General features: G+C 38.8%; 1 protein-coding gene across 1 annotated transcript; it reads left to right on the forward strand.

Annotated features, from left to right (window-relative positions):
• Positions 1-260: 260 nt before the first annotated feature.
• On the forward strand, positions 261-8,773 carry LOC137175145 (C-type mannose receptor 2-like). The gene is made up of 4 exons (XM_067580859.1): positions 261-303; positions 7,356-8,186; positions 8,339-8,436; positions 8,642-8,773. The coding sequence occupies exons 1-4, from the start codon at positions 261-263 to the stop codon at positions 8,771-8,773; spliced, it is 1,104 nt and encodes a 367-aa protein (XP_067436960.1).
• The last annotated feature ends 4,272 nt before the right edge of the window (positions 8,774-13,045 follow it).

A 13,045-nucleotide genomic window follows, 5' to 3' on the forward strand; every position in this document is an offset into this window, starting at 1 on the left:
TGGCACAATTACACGTCTATCTGCTTATTATTTTCTTTTAATAAACAGGCAAAATACAAAGTGTAAATCAAATAAGAGGCAAAGATTTGGAGAGGCAGCAATAAAAGCAATGCCATAAAGACAATAATAACGCAAGAGTACTATGTTTTTATTACAGTGGTGACATATGACCTTTCATATCAGCGTCATCACAGTTGAATGGGTACGTTTCATTCACATCAGATCACAGCAGGGGGCGACGGAGTGTTTTCTATAACGAAATGGACAAGGCTCTCCGCCCGCCCACCCTACAGGTGTACGCTGGTGAGATGAGGAAACACATCCGATCTGCTCCCTGCTGAACTACTTTACAGCAAACATACGGTGAGTAATAATCTGAATGTATTTAAGCGGTAATGTTACCCTGCAGTTCTTCCCAAAGTTCCAGATTATTGCTCAGTAGGTCGTACATACTCATGTATGTAATAATAGAATAGGTACCTGGTAGTTAAACAATGACTACAGTGTAATTTGTAAATTCCTAAATTTTTACCCCCTTATTCCATAACGTTACATCTTGTTCCCCTGTACCTACATATATGTATTGGTATGTACTGTACTGGTACACCGTTAGTACAAAAGATTACACCGTAACTACAGAGTAATTACACTGTACGTTGCGGGCTGTATTGTAAAGCGTTACCAAAATAAAATGTCATCTTTGTTGGCTATATGTCCACTAACAGGGCCTCACACAGCTTAATTAAAACATACTATAGTTATTTAACAAACTTACTCTTCCTACTAGCTATCATACATTGTAACTACTCGCGTTAATTCTTTGCTTATCAAAGTAATCCTTCATACATATCACATTCCTACTGAGTCATGTAGAGTTTAAAGGCAATTTAATAGATATCACAATAAAAAAAACATACATCATACATCAGCTTCAACCTCACTGAAAGTTGTCCACTGGATGGCACTGTGGTTCTATTACTATGTAACAATTTGACAGGCATTACTTTGTGACCAATAATATATAGATTACATGATTTTATACTTAAGAAACATTGAATCAAACTTCTGGTTTTAAGGAACACAGAAATTCAACTAAGGCTTAACTGAATTTACGACAGGTCTGGACTATCTTTATTGGAAGTCTTACCAGGGTGAAAGCATCAGGGGAGGAATGTGGGTGTGTGTGTATGTATGAGATTATAAGGTGAAAAGAAACATAAAATGTAGGTAGAGTTGTCCAAACTCATCAAACAAATTGATGAGGTCTCACTATGATAAACAGTCTCTCTGCATTTGTCCAAGGAAAGGGTCCTTTAATCCGGCATCCTCTGAATCTTGGGTTGATAAAGCATGTAGCAGCATTAGTGTCATAAATTCCACTTGGGATTGTCCCACACAATTTAGAGAGAGTTTGGGGTGAGGAGATGGTTCTGTGAGGAGTCAGAACGGACACTTTAATGTGAAGGAAGGGTTCTCAGTTTACCTGAGGGCATTTCCAGACAAAGTTGAATATACATCCATGTCTTTTGAGGTTAGAGGTTATTGTTGATTGAGCTCAGACCTTCTTTGGGCTATTTTTGCAGGAAAAACAAAGATCAACTGGTTCTCCTACAATTCTGACAGGTTTGAGGCTAGAGTAGGCAAGTGTTGAAAATGTTTGTAAAAATAATCTTTTTTGCTCATTTTCTAAAACTATTTTCTACTATTATTTTCTGTATTGTACAACATTATGCGCATATTTGTCTGTAACTTTCGTGGTAGCTCAGCTCTGTGAGGCACATTTACATAGTACATTCCTGGAATGAAATGTATGATATAAATAAAGTTTTGTTTGCTTGCTTGATAATATCAAAGACAAATCCATGTAAATGTGGAGCATGCAAACTAAGTGTGTGTCTGTGTTTGTTTGTTTTGCAGGAATGGGAGCAGAAGAACAGCACATAAACCTCTCAACCCCTCACATCAGTCTCATGTTATTTCCTTTTTCTTTTTCTTTTTAAGAAATTGTGTTTATATTTATTTAAACTGTTCATACAGTCTGAGAGCGTGTTGAGGACACAAGCATAGCATTCACATGAACCAGAACAAGTTGCCTGTTTTAGTAAACTGTAAGTAACACAACATACAGAAATAGCAACCTTTTGAAACTTTTATACTATGGAGCATGTTTAGTGCACAAACTTTCTTCTTCAAGCAACCACCAGTCTCTTTGTTTCCTTTTCACTCAAAATCTGATTCAGTTTGGGTTCAAAAAGGTCAAAACCAAGTATTTATTTGTAAACGTTGAAAGGAAATACTAGCTTCCCTTTGTTTATTTATGTTGATATATTTAAAGTGTTTTTGTAGAATTTGTTTGGCTCCACACGATCATATTTTCTACATCATGACTGGTTGTCATTCATGTGTGTCAGCATCAGCAGACAAAGTGCATCTTTAAGGGTCACAGTAATCACACAGCAGCTGAACAACAATGCAGCTCCTCTCAAAGAGCTATTTATTTCAAGAAGCAGAATTATTCTCAGCATCATCATGAATTCATATTTTATGTCTGTGATGTGGGAGGAATTTGAAGGTATATTGGTGGGTAATGGTGAATCCCCTGTTTTATTTCCTGTTTTCTTGCTGAATGAATACAATCCTGTATTTGTATTGTGGAGAACCTCCGGACACTGACCTCTGGTAGCTGTTTCAGGACAGCAGCTGACAGTTGGTAGGCCCCTTCATCCTGGTTTACTGTCCACTGGCTCTGAAACCAGAGCCCCTCATCTTCATCAGGGCCTTTTTTAGTTGTGTCCATTACCTGAACTGCCAGTTTTTAATATGGAAAACCATATTTTCTCACTTGTCTCTAGTGTTGTGTAGCCATGCAGATACTTTTGGTTGTATTTGTCCAGGTATTGAAATTTCTGCACCAACACAATGAGACTGAATAGAATATTGTTTATGGCACTAACAGCATAATCAATAATTACAAATTCAAACGCAACATGTCTTTCAAGAAACCTGTTTTCTTAAGTACTATTTTTGCAGTAGAAAGTTGTTCCAAACCAAAAGTACCTGCATGGCTACCACCTGCACCTGCTTACTGAGAAAAAATGAGCCTGATTCCAGGCTAGAGATGTGCTGCCCACATGTCTCATCAATGTCATATTTTTATATTTTTATGGTGCTTTTTTGATTTCGGCTTTATGCTCCACTGTAGTCAGCATGTTAGCATGAAGACAAGGAGTAGAGGATTTATATCTGCAAGTATTTAGTTCATGTTGTTTCTTTGTCAGCTTGGTGTGGCTTATAACTGAGCAAGATGTCTGATGTCAGTAAATGTGAACCTGCTGTACATAGCTTGGCTTTGTAGGTGGGGTGGGGGGTTGTGGGGGGAATACAGACTCAGGCATCAGTGTTTGTTTTTGCACCTTATTGATTTTCTACTCTGTTTTATATCTCAGACAGTCTCTGCCTTGGTGACAGACATGCTTGTACATAAATGAAGAAACCTGACAAACAGCTCACTGCTGACTGTGATGAAATGCAACATTTCCATTTTTCTGAGCGTTTTAAGGTCGTCTCCATGTTAAAGGATGTGGTTCGAGTTAAGAAAAAGCTCAAGTTGAGGTTGTACTTAAAGGGCTCGTAAAAAAGGAAGTTTGAACGTTCACTTTTCCATGACAGCTGGGCAAACTCCATCTGCTGTACAGAGAACTACTCTCCTGAGACTGAAAGTGTGATCACTGTTATTAGTTTTTGGAGCTGTTCCTCAACAAGCTGCCCTAAACTCATCATGAGGAAGAAACATGTCACACAGTGCAGCCGTGTGGCTCATTAACGTGTTTATAATAGTTTTGGGACAACGGAGGTCTACGGCACAGAGAAATAAGATATATCAGACTTTGGATACAAACACAATACTTGTAAGTAGGATGAGTTCATTGCTGTTCAAAGACATTACTGTTAGCAGCTGGGTCAGTAAAATCAGTCCTTGGGAAACTTCCACTCCCAACATAAAGCTCTGCAAATGAATATCAACTGTAACAATGAGGAAATGAAACAGCATGTCCGACAACTCCTTCAGGCTCTGCAGGAGGGAGGAGACAGACAGAAACTCAGGGTTTGAAGAAAAGCTGCCAGTGAGCAGGTTAGTTCACAGAGTGAGTTACCACAGTGACTGACCTTCAGTTAAAGTCATCTCACGTGTTTTCACTAAACCCACGATCTGGAACAGACCCCAGGCTAAAGAGAAGCCTCCTTACTGATGGGTGTAGTCAAAAGTATGCTCTGTTGCACCTGTAACCACACCCAACAGCAATGTCATGATGTACTTACCACACCCCAAAGTACACTTCTCTACATCACAGCAGCAAGGTGAGAAGTTTAATCAGCTGCTGTTAAATTGCTAATTTAATAATGTGGGAGCTCACATGCAGTATATATATGCCCAATATGTATGAACATGCCACAACCTGAGTGACAGTGAATGACCTACACACACACACACGCACACACACACACGCACACGCACACACACACCCCCCACACACACACACGCACATACACACACGCACACACACACACACACACACACACGCGCGCACGAACACACACGCACACATGCACGCAAGCACGCACGCGCGCGTGCACACACACACGTACATACACGCACACACACGCACGCACACACACACACACGCACATACACACACACACAAGCACGCACGCACACACACGCGCGCACACACACACACACACACACAAATACATGCATAAGATATACTATATATAATTGATATATATCAATCTTAATGTTGGAGAAGTACCACTCCATTCTTCAGAGACATGCTGTACCCTCTGGTTTGCATCTTTGTGGAGAAGGATTCATACTGCAGCAGGATAATGACCCCAAACACACCTCAAAGCTTTGCAAGAACTACTTGAAGACCAAAGAAGACCAAGGAGTCCTGACTGTCATGGACTTGGAGGGAGATGTTGCTGCTGAATTATCTGAATGACACTTTTTCAACACTGTGAGCACCAAAAAACAAAGAAACAAAAATTCCATTCACCTCTAACGTATAGAAGACAGAAATCTCAGAAAAACAGAAAGACAAATACAACTGAAACTCTGCACACTAGATATGACTGGAGCTAAGTGAGAAATAAAATATATATATTTTGTAGTTGGGAAAAAAATAAAATATTCTGTGAGTACATGACAATGTTTTGGAGACAAACATTTACATACGTCATACTTTTTGCATTTGGAATACAGCAGAACCGTGACTTTTAACAGTAACAGAGAAGAGAAGCTGGTGTTGTATTTGACTAGATTTGCCTAAGAACAGCAAATACAGAGGTAGAGTTTCCTTTTAATAGTGAACATCGACACACAGAGACCTCAGAGCAGCATCATGATGGAAAGGATATTGTTGGGTGTCCTGTATCTCTCAGGTCAGTGAAATATTTAAAGACATAATATGTAACTTTTCTGCATTATAAAATCTAAAAACGACTAGACATATGTTATATATTTTGTTGAGTTGTTTAATTATCCCAGATGTTTCCAACAATGTTCAAACCGTGAGAAATCTGAAATTTTAATCAAGGTTAAGGGTCTGTTTCATTTGGTCGACAGTTAATAGCATCATATCCTCTTTGTGTGTATGTCAGTGTTGTGGTTGTCTGCCAGAAACTGTCAATAATTTCATTTTTATCTAGTTTTAAGCCACATTTTTCGATACACTTTTTATATCTTGGTTGTTTTTAACTATATCTTTTAACCGGATGAAGGATTTTAGTCATCAGACGTCTGGATCTTAAGTTATCAGAGAAACAAGCTGAGCAAATGTTAACAGCCTCTCTGAATTTCTCGTATCCAGAGGGGCTGAAACACTGATTATTAACATGAAACTGCTTTATTCAGTGTTTTACTGGTTTTAATCACTGTGTAGGATATTCCTCAGCAGAACACTGTCTACCTTAATAAGTGGCCAATGCCATCACTTTATTACTTTCCTTATTGTTTGAATGTGTACATTTGTGTCCATAACTATGTTGGAAATGTTTAGCTCAATTCTCCAAGTTGTATGTGTGTTAAAATCAGGTAATTAATATCTCAGTAACCACTAGAGATAAACATGTGCTGTTTGGTAGCATTGCAATCTCCTGAGCATAAGAATATTTGATTTTTAGTCATGGTAGTTGTTTGGTAACAAGGTACAGTTGTTTGAGAGATTGTTTTAAAAATAAGACAAATTATCTGACCTCCAGTGGATGCCATGATTGGTCAGACGCTTCTCTGAAGTCCCTTATCTAACTGTACCTATAAAAGACCATCACTGGAATGCAATAGTTGGATTCTCTTTGTTACTGGTACGAGGTCCCATTCTTTCTCTGAGTTGAAACCAACTTCAGCTGACAAATCTTCATCTCCACTCCCCACGGTGGCAACACCTTCTCATCTCTCCTGACGTCACCACACCACTCAGCAGCTACCAGCCCACAGACATGCAAGTAGCACACTTCTGCTCTGCTAACCGGGTGAATTCAAAAAGCTTCATCTGCTTAGAACTGAATTCTAAATTTGCCACCCCAGTTTACCAGGTGCTTCCAGTGACGGTCACTAGTCAACCCCTTTTCTGACAAACTCTGGTTCTGCATTCATTCATTCTTTCATTGTGGCGTCATTATTTGTTTAGTGAGTGTTGTTTTGTGTCATTGTTAGGTTAGTCTTTAGGTAATAAATGTTTTGCATATAAAGTCATTGCCTTTGTTTTCTTTAACTTACTTTCAGTCACTTTACGTATCCGATTCCTCTCCTGAGTGCAAGTTAATTCCTTCCCAAAGCTGATTTATGTGTTAAAGATTCTCTTGACTAATCACCAAGAGAAACTATTTATTAGTCTTATTATGCTGATTCTGAGGTTATAACGCTGGACAAATAATTGAAGTGGTTCTGTGTAATAATTCTGCTTAACAGTAAATTTCCCCAAACTGAGCTAAAATTTCCCTACAATTGGGTCTGTTTGTTTTGGAGAGGAGGAGACCTCTGTGGATAATTTGGTTCCTGGTAAAAACCTCCTGAACAATGAACACTGAAGGAATCCTAACCGGGAGAAGCTGACTGCAATGACTGCAATGGTGCTTGTTTCACAATGAAGACAACAACTCCCATGATCCCACACTACTTCATGATGTCATCAAACTCTGTCTTTTGTTGTTGTTTTGATTAAGAGACCACTAGCAGCAGAAGTTAAATACTGTGTGTTTAATAATGTCTAACAGTGTTTATTATTTCATTATACTATAATACTTAAAAATGTTAGAGTCACCTCACATGTTAAAAAGTGGTGTTTTCCTCACAGGCTGGTCCATCTTCTCCACATGTCGTCTCCATCAGTACCACTTTGTTGCTGAACCCATGAATTGGACTGAAGCTCAGACCTACTGCAGAGAGACATACACAGACCTGGCCACCATTGAAAACACTGAAGACATGAACCAACTCAACAACACAGTTTCATCTGCTGGTTACAACAGTCAAGTCTGGATTGGCCTGTACAGAGTCATTGATTGGAAGTGGTCAGATGGGTACAGAGGGAGTGGAGATGAATATAGGGACTGGGCATCCAGTCAACCAGATTTAGGCACTAATGAGCTCTGTGTTGTGGTCTATGATAGTCATTACAGATGGACAGATTATCCTTGTTCATACAAACAACCTTTTGTCTGTTATAATGGTAAGTACACAGCAAAGCATTATTTCTTCTCTAATAATGATTACATTGAAGTTCAGCACTTCAAATCAAAGATTCATTTTTTCCCCAATAATTTATCTGCAGGAACACAGCTGGATCCTCAATTTGTTTTTGTGAATCAACCAATGAACTGGTCCAATGCTCAGAGGTACTGCAGGGAGAACTTCATAGACCTGGCCACTGTGAGGAACGACACTAAGAACCAGGAGGTCAGGAATTTGGCACGTGATCATGACTGGACATGGATTGGACTCTATAGAGATCCTGACATTTACAACTGGTCTGATGGCAGTGCCTACTCATTCACCAGATTGAGTGGCTCAGTTTCAATATCAATCAAACGGATGAAAATGATGTGTGGTGTGCAGGAATCAAACCAATGGACATTTAAATCCTGTGAAGAGAGATTTCCATTTGTCTGCTACAGCATCCCTCCTGGTGAGTGGTTTACTGTCCTTCAGTGGAAGCCAGAGAATGCTGCATAACTTTAGCATAAATCATGTTTGAATGTACATGAAAAAATGTAAATATCACAGAACTAATAGGACAGCAAATGAATGATTCATTTCTCCTCTCATTATGTGTCTCAGTACCAGTAAAGAGGCAGGTAGTTAAGCTGAGGATGAAGGTGCAGGACTCCTCTGTGGATCTCAATGACCCTGCTGTGAAAGCAAACATCCTGAAAAAGGCAAGTCTCCAAAATCCAGACTGGGTTAGGGGCTGGTGTGTCTCAAACAGGTCTAGAATACTTGTTTACATCCTTATTCTGCTTGATGTGTTTTGCCACTATGAAGTTTGATAATATCTAAAAAAACAGTGGGGGGTTTTAGACACAACAACAACACAATAGGGAGGATGAATGTTTCAAAATGGCTTCCATTTGTGTTTCCTAGTTCCAGGACAGACTGAAGGAGCAAGGAGTGAGTGGAGTCACCCTGAAGTGGAGAGAACAGCCTGATGGGAAAGTCTTCCACAAGGAGGGAAAAGAAGAGAAGAAGAAAAAAAGAAAGAAGACTGAGCTCTGAAATGAAAACCCAGCTTTACTTATCTGTAATCCATGTTGAATGTTGATTCTCTATCTGCTAACAATATACTATCATCAGCTTAACCGTAACCTTGACTACATCCTGTATAGAAGAGTTTTATCCTTCCTCATCAATATTACTGTGTGAAGTGTTTCAATCAAAGTCACTTTTCTTCCAAATAAAACATATGAGATGAGTCTTTGGCTTCAAGTTTACAGTGTGTGAACCAACCTGATAAAAGCAACAGACACACAGTTATGGAAGTGATTTATTGCAGAATAATAAAGTAATCTAGGTGATAATGGGAGCACTGGTAGTCTGCAAAGGCCTTCCATCCAAACTGTTGAAATCTGTCGACTTCTGTTGCTGCACTCAAACAAAAACACTTTAGCAAAAGGCAAGAGAACTAAGAAAAGACACAACTGACACATGTGTTAAAAAGTGTGAGTATCTTATATAGATAATATGATATAGGCTGATAATATAGGCTGACACAGCAAAATGTATCCACTTCACATTCCCTCCATGACAGCCAGTGGAGGAAGAAGTTTTTACATCCTTTACTTCAAAGCAGCAATACTACAATATAACATAAGTATGATGAGTAAAACGTAGTAGAAGTATAACAAGTGAAAATAGTGGTTGTGCAGTGACGTTAATATGACATTATTAGATTATTAATACTGATGCATCAGTGTGTGAACAACATTTTGTTGTTGTAGCTGGTTAAGGTGGAGCTAGTTTGAACTACTTTATATACAGCAAACTTAACTGTAGGTAGTTAATTCCAGTGGTTCCCAACCTAGGGGTTGGGCCCCTCCAAAGGGTCCCAAGATAAATCTGAGGGGTTGTGAGATGATTGATGGGAGAGGAAAGAGGTTAAAAGACAAATGAAACACTGGTTTAATCTTTAATGTGTTGTATTTTATATCATGAGTGTTTTTATGTTAAATAAAATATTCTGTAAAGTAACTAGTGACTATAGGTGTTAAATAAATGTATAATATTTCCTCAAATATTGTGGAGTACAAGTGGCTAAAAATGGAAACATTCAAGTAAAGTACAAGTACCTCAAAATTGTACTGAAGTACAGTATTTGAGTAAATGTAGTTAGTTTGTTGTCAGATGAAGACAGGAATATGTCATGTGATTGAGCACCTCTGTTATTTTACACACCATTGGACAAACTATGTGCTCCTACAAACATGGTTGTGAACGTCACACCAAACCTCTGTAAATATGTCAGGTCTAAATAATTACACACAACTAAAGAATATACAGATACATAGTGGGATTATAGTGAATTATCAATGACTGCATGAGCACATACTGTGTTTCATATTGCATACATGCTGAGCTCTCCACGTATCTGTGTGTGAGAATTAAAATGCAACACTGCACTCTTGTGTTTGCATGTGTGTATTGTTGGCTTCAAAGTGAGAGTCTAGTAAATGTGGGAACAAAGTGAGAGACGGACATGTAAAACAAGAGGGGAGGATGTAATTTGTTGTTGTAGTTTTACTGAACTACAGCTGATTGCATGTTACCTTTTGGAAATAATCTTACTACCATAGGATCATTGAAATGGTTTGCTTGAGAAAACATCTGAAATATCTTCATTTTAGAGGAGTCATTGAACCTCTCCTGTATTTCTCTCTTTGTTGGTAATGATTTACTGAGTCCTATTGCATTTCTACATGAGATGCTTGAGAGAATTTGAGGAAGAGAGATAAAACGTATTGAGTTCAGTAAAGTGACTTATTTGGATGTAGTTTGGTTAAACTAAGAACTTGGAGTTTTGTATTGATTTGCAGCCTTGAAACATTTAGATGGGAGCTGTGTTTAGTGGCCTTTTGTTTGACACAAATGATGTAATAATAAATTACTCACCTTTACCTGGTTTCTTGGAGAGTGGATGCCAGCCTTCGCTGATGAAACCTTCCGGGACCATGAACCTGGGAAGAATCATCACCCATTTACCGTGTGTGAGCCTGGCTCTGTGCTCCTGTGTGTCTGGCACAGTTAGAGTGTAAGGTTGATAACAGAGATGGGAGAAATTACTCACCTTGTGCAACATTTCTGGAGAAGAAACTCAGGCACAGTGCAGATGAGTAGAGGAGAGAACACCTGCTGCCAAGCAGGCTGCCTGCGTGACGTTATGTCATAGAAAGATGTAAGATGAGAGGCCAGAGAAGAACGAGCAACAGACATTGTTTTTCCCTTTATTCATCTCACCTGAGTTGGGGAGACAGAAGCAACCCCCTCCTCAGTGTGGTGCCTCTAACTCCTGGAACACACAGCCTACCTTTACCTGAACAGTGTGTGTGCATCACTGAACTGCTGCGTCTCACACACCTGCAGTGTCCACACAGACAGTGTTGCTGCTGCAGTGCTGCTACTGCCAGTCCTATATTTCTACATAGAGTTTGACTTTGATAATGGACGTTAATAACAGAATGTTTCATATCATTTCATTTATATTCAGTTTAGACAGTCAAAGGTTAAGAATCGTGTGCTGATTTGTGAAAAATAAATGTGAAAGCTTTGTTTCTGACGGGCATGGTGGGGTCAAGTTGGGGCTACTTCTGTGTCAGACACATACACTCCTCATGATGGGTGAGGGAGGGACGGGGTGCGTCCTCTGACAGTCAGCTTCCTCCCCAGGGCCTGGAGGCAGCTAAGGAAGGGGAAACCACAGCCCCTTGATGCCCCAGCCAGTTGATGGTGGAGTGATGCTGCTTCCACTTGCAGATAATGGCCTCAGTGGTGCTTATGGGAACATTTAAGAGTTGAGGAATCAGTCGGTAGCCTGTACCCTTCCTATGTTGCTCAACAGTCTTGTTGCAAAGGTTTTGGGAGAGCTCTTTGCCTCTAATCATCATGAGATGCTTCTTCATGACAGCTTGGTAACAAATAATGTGTTCACAGATGTCTAACCCTTTTTAAAAGAGTGGAAGTGCTAATAGCCACATGCACTAACCAGCTGATTCTAAATAACACAGGTAAGAGGACTTATTAGTGGTTCAGTGTTTGTTCATACAGCGTGTTCAAGACTTTAGGTCATTCAAATTTAATGCACATGACTTTTTTATTGATTGGAATGTTATGATTTCTTTAGCTGTTTTGCCATATTGAGTTAATATCAATGTCTGATCTTAATTTCATATGAATATCTGCACTGGAAATATGTTTCCTGAAAAAAATGTTGACGTGTTGAATACTTATTTCCCCCACTGTACATTTCTGTTTTTCGTATTAATTATTATACACATATGATGAAAGGAAGACGATGCACCTGAAATAGTTATATTTGTTCTGACTTATTACATGAGTTTGCCTAATTTGCATAATTTCATGATAAAAATAAAGGTTATAATACAGAAATATATTGTATGTAGGTCTGTAATAATAAGTTTCATTGTGACAGAAGAACAAGATTTATTTTTGTCTTTATTCAACTGTGGTGCCTTAGAACACATCCACCCTCACCCACGTTTAGGTTATTAAGAAATTTCACATAGGCTTGGCTATGTTGCAAATTGGGCCTACTGGTACAGAAAAAATAGATATTGTGATCCGTTGTGGGGAGAGTGAGGTAACCTGTTTTACATTTACATTGTTACACTATAATACCAACTGTACCAACAAATTATATACATTTATTTTAGTCTAAAATACAAAATGTGTAATATTTCACTCATGACTGTATATCTGAGCAGGCTGTAAGTTATATACTGTACATAAACAACTACTATACAGTATGTACTGTACATAAAGTAACGTCATTTTACCATTTACCGTTACCTATGTTTGACACAAAATACAAGTAGACTACATTAGGAGTTAAAAGAAAAGATCAAGCAAACACCAAGTTACTTAAATGATAAATTAAATAACACAAATAATGACTTCATTTAAAATTAGGGAACTCCCGGCTGTCGTTATACAACAGCTGGCCCGCCAAAATCCAAAGTATTAAACACAGCAAACAGCTGCACAACTTCCAGCCTCACTAGAGGACATTAATTAGATCAGAGTGGATGTGTTGGACAATCTAACAATGAATTAACATTTAATCACAATTGTTGGATATGGAAATATACACAAGGAATGACTATATACAGGTGAAAACATTTCTGTGATATGTGTGACCTGCCCAACTGGAGGGTAAGGCACTGCTAATCCCACCTTAACCTGGGCTTCCCCCAAGACCACCTACTCTATACAGGTCAACACACAGATAAGTGTAAAGAAATGAAACAGAGACGTGGC

The sequence above is a fragment of the Thunnus thynnus genome, chromosome 22, assembly GCF_963924715.1.
Source record: "Thunnus thynnus chromosome 22, fThuThy2.1, whole genome shotgun sequence".
Lineage (NCBI taxonomy): Eukaryota > Metazoa > Chordata > Actinopteri > Scombriformes > Scombridae > Thunnus > Thunnus thynnus.

Bases quoted from the DNA above. Each gene is read 5' to 3' on its own strand.
- LOC137175145 (XM_067580859.1), top strand. From the start codon at position 261: ATGGACAAGGCTCTCCGCCCGCCCACCCTACAGGTGTACGCTG. The intron at 304-7,355 runs GTGAGATGAGGA...TTTTCCTCACAG, and splicing joins CACCCTACAGGTGTACGCTG to GCTGGTCCATCTTCTCCACA. The intron at 8,437-8,641 runs GCAAGTCTCCAA...TGTGTTTCCTAG, and splicing joins AAGCAAACATCCTGAAAAAG to TTCCAGGACAGACTGAAGGA.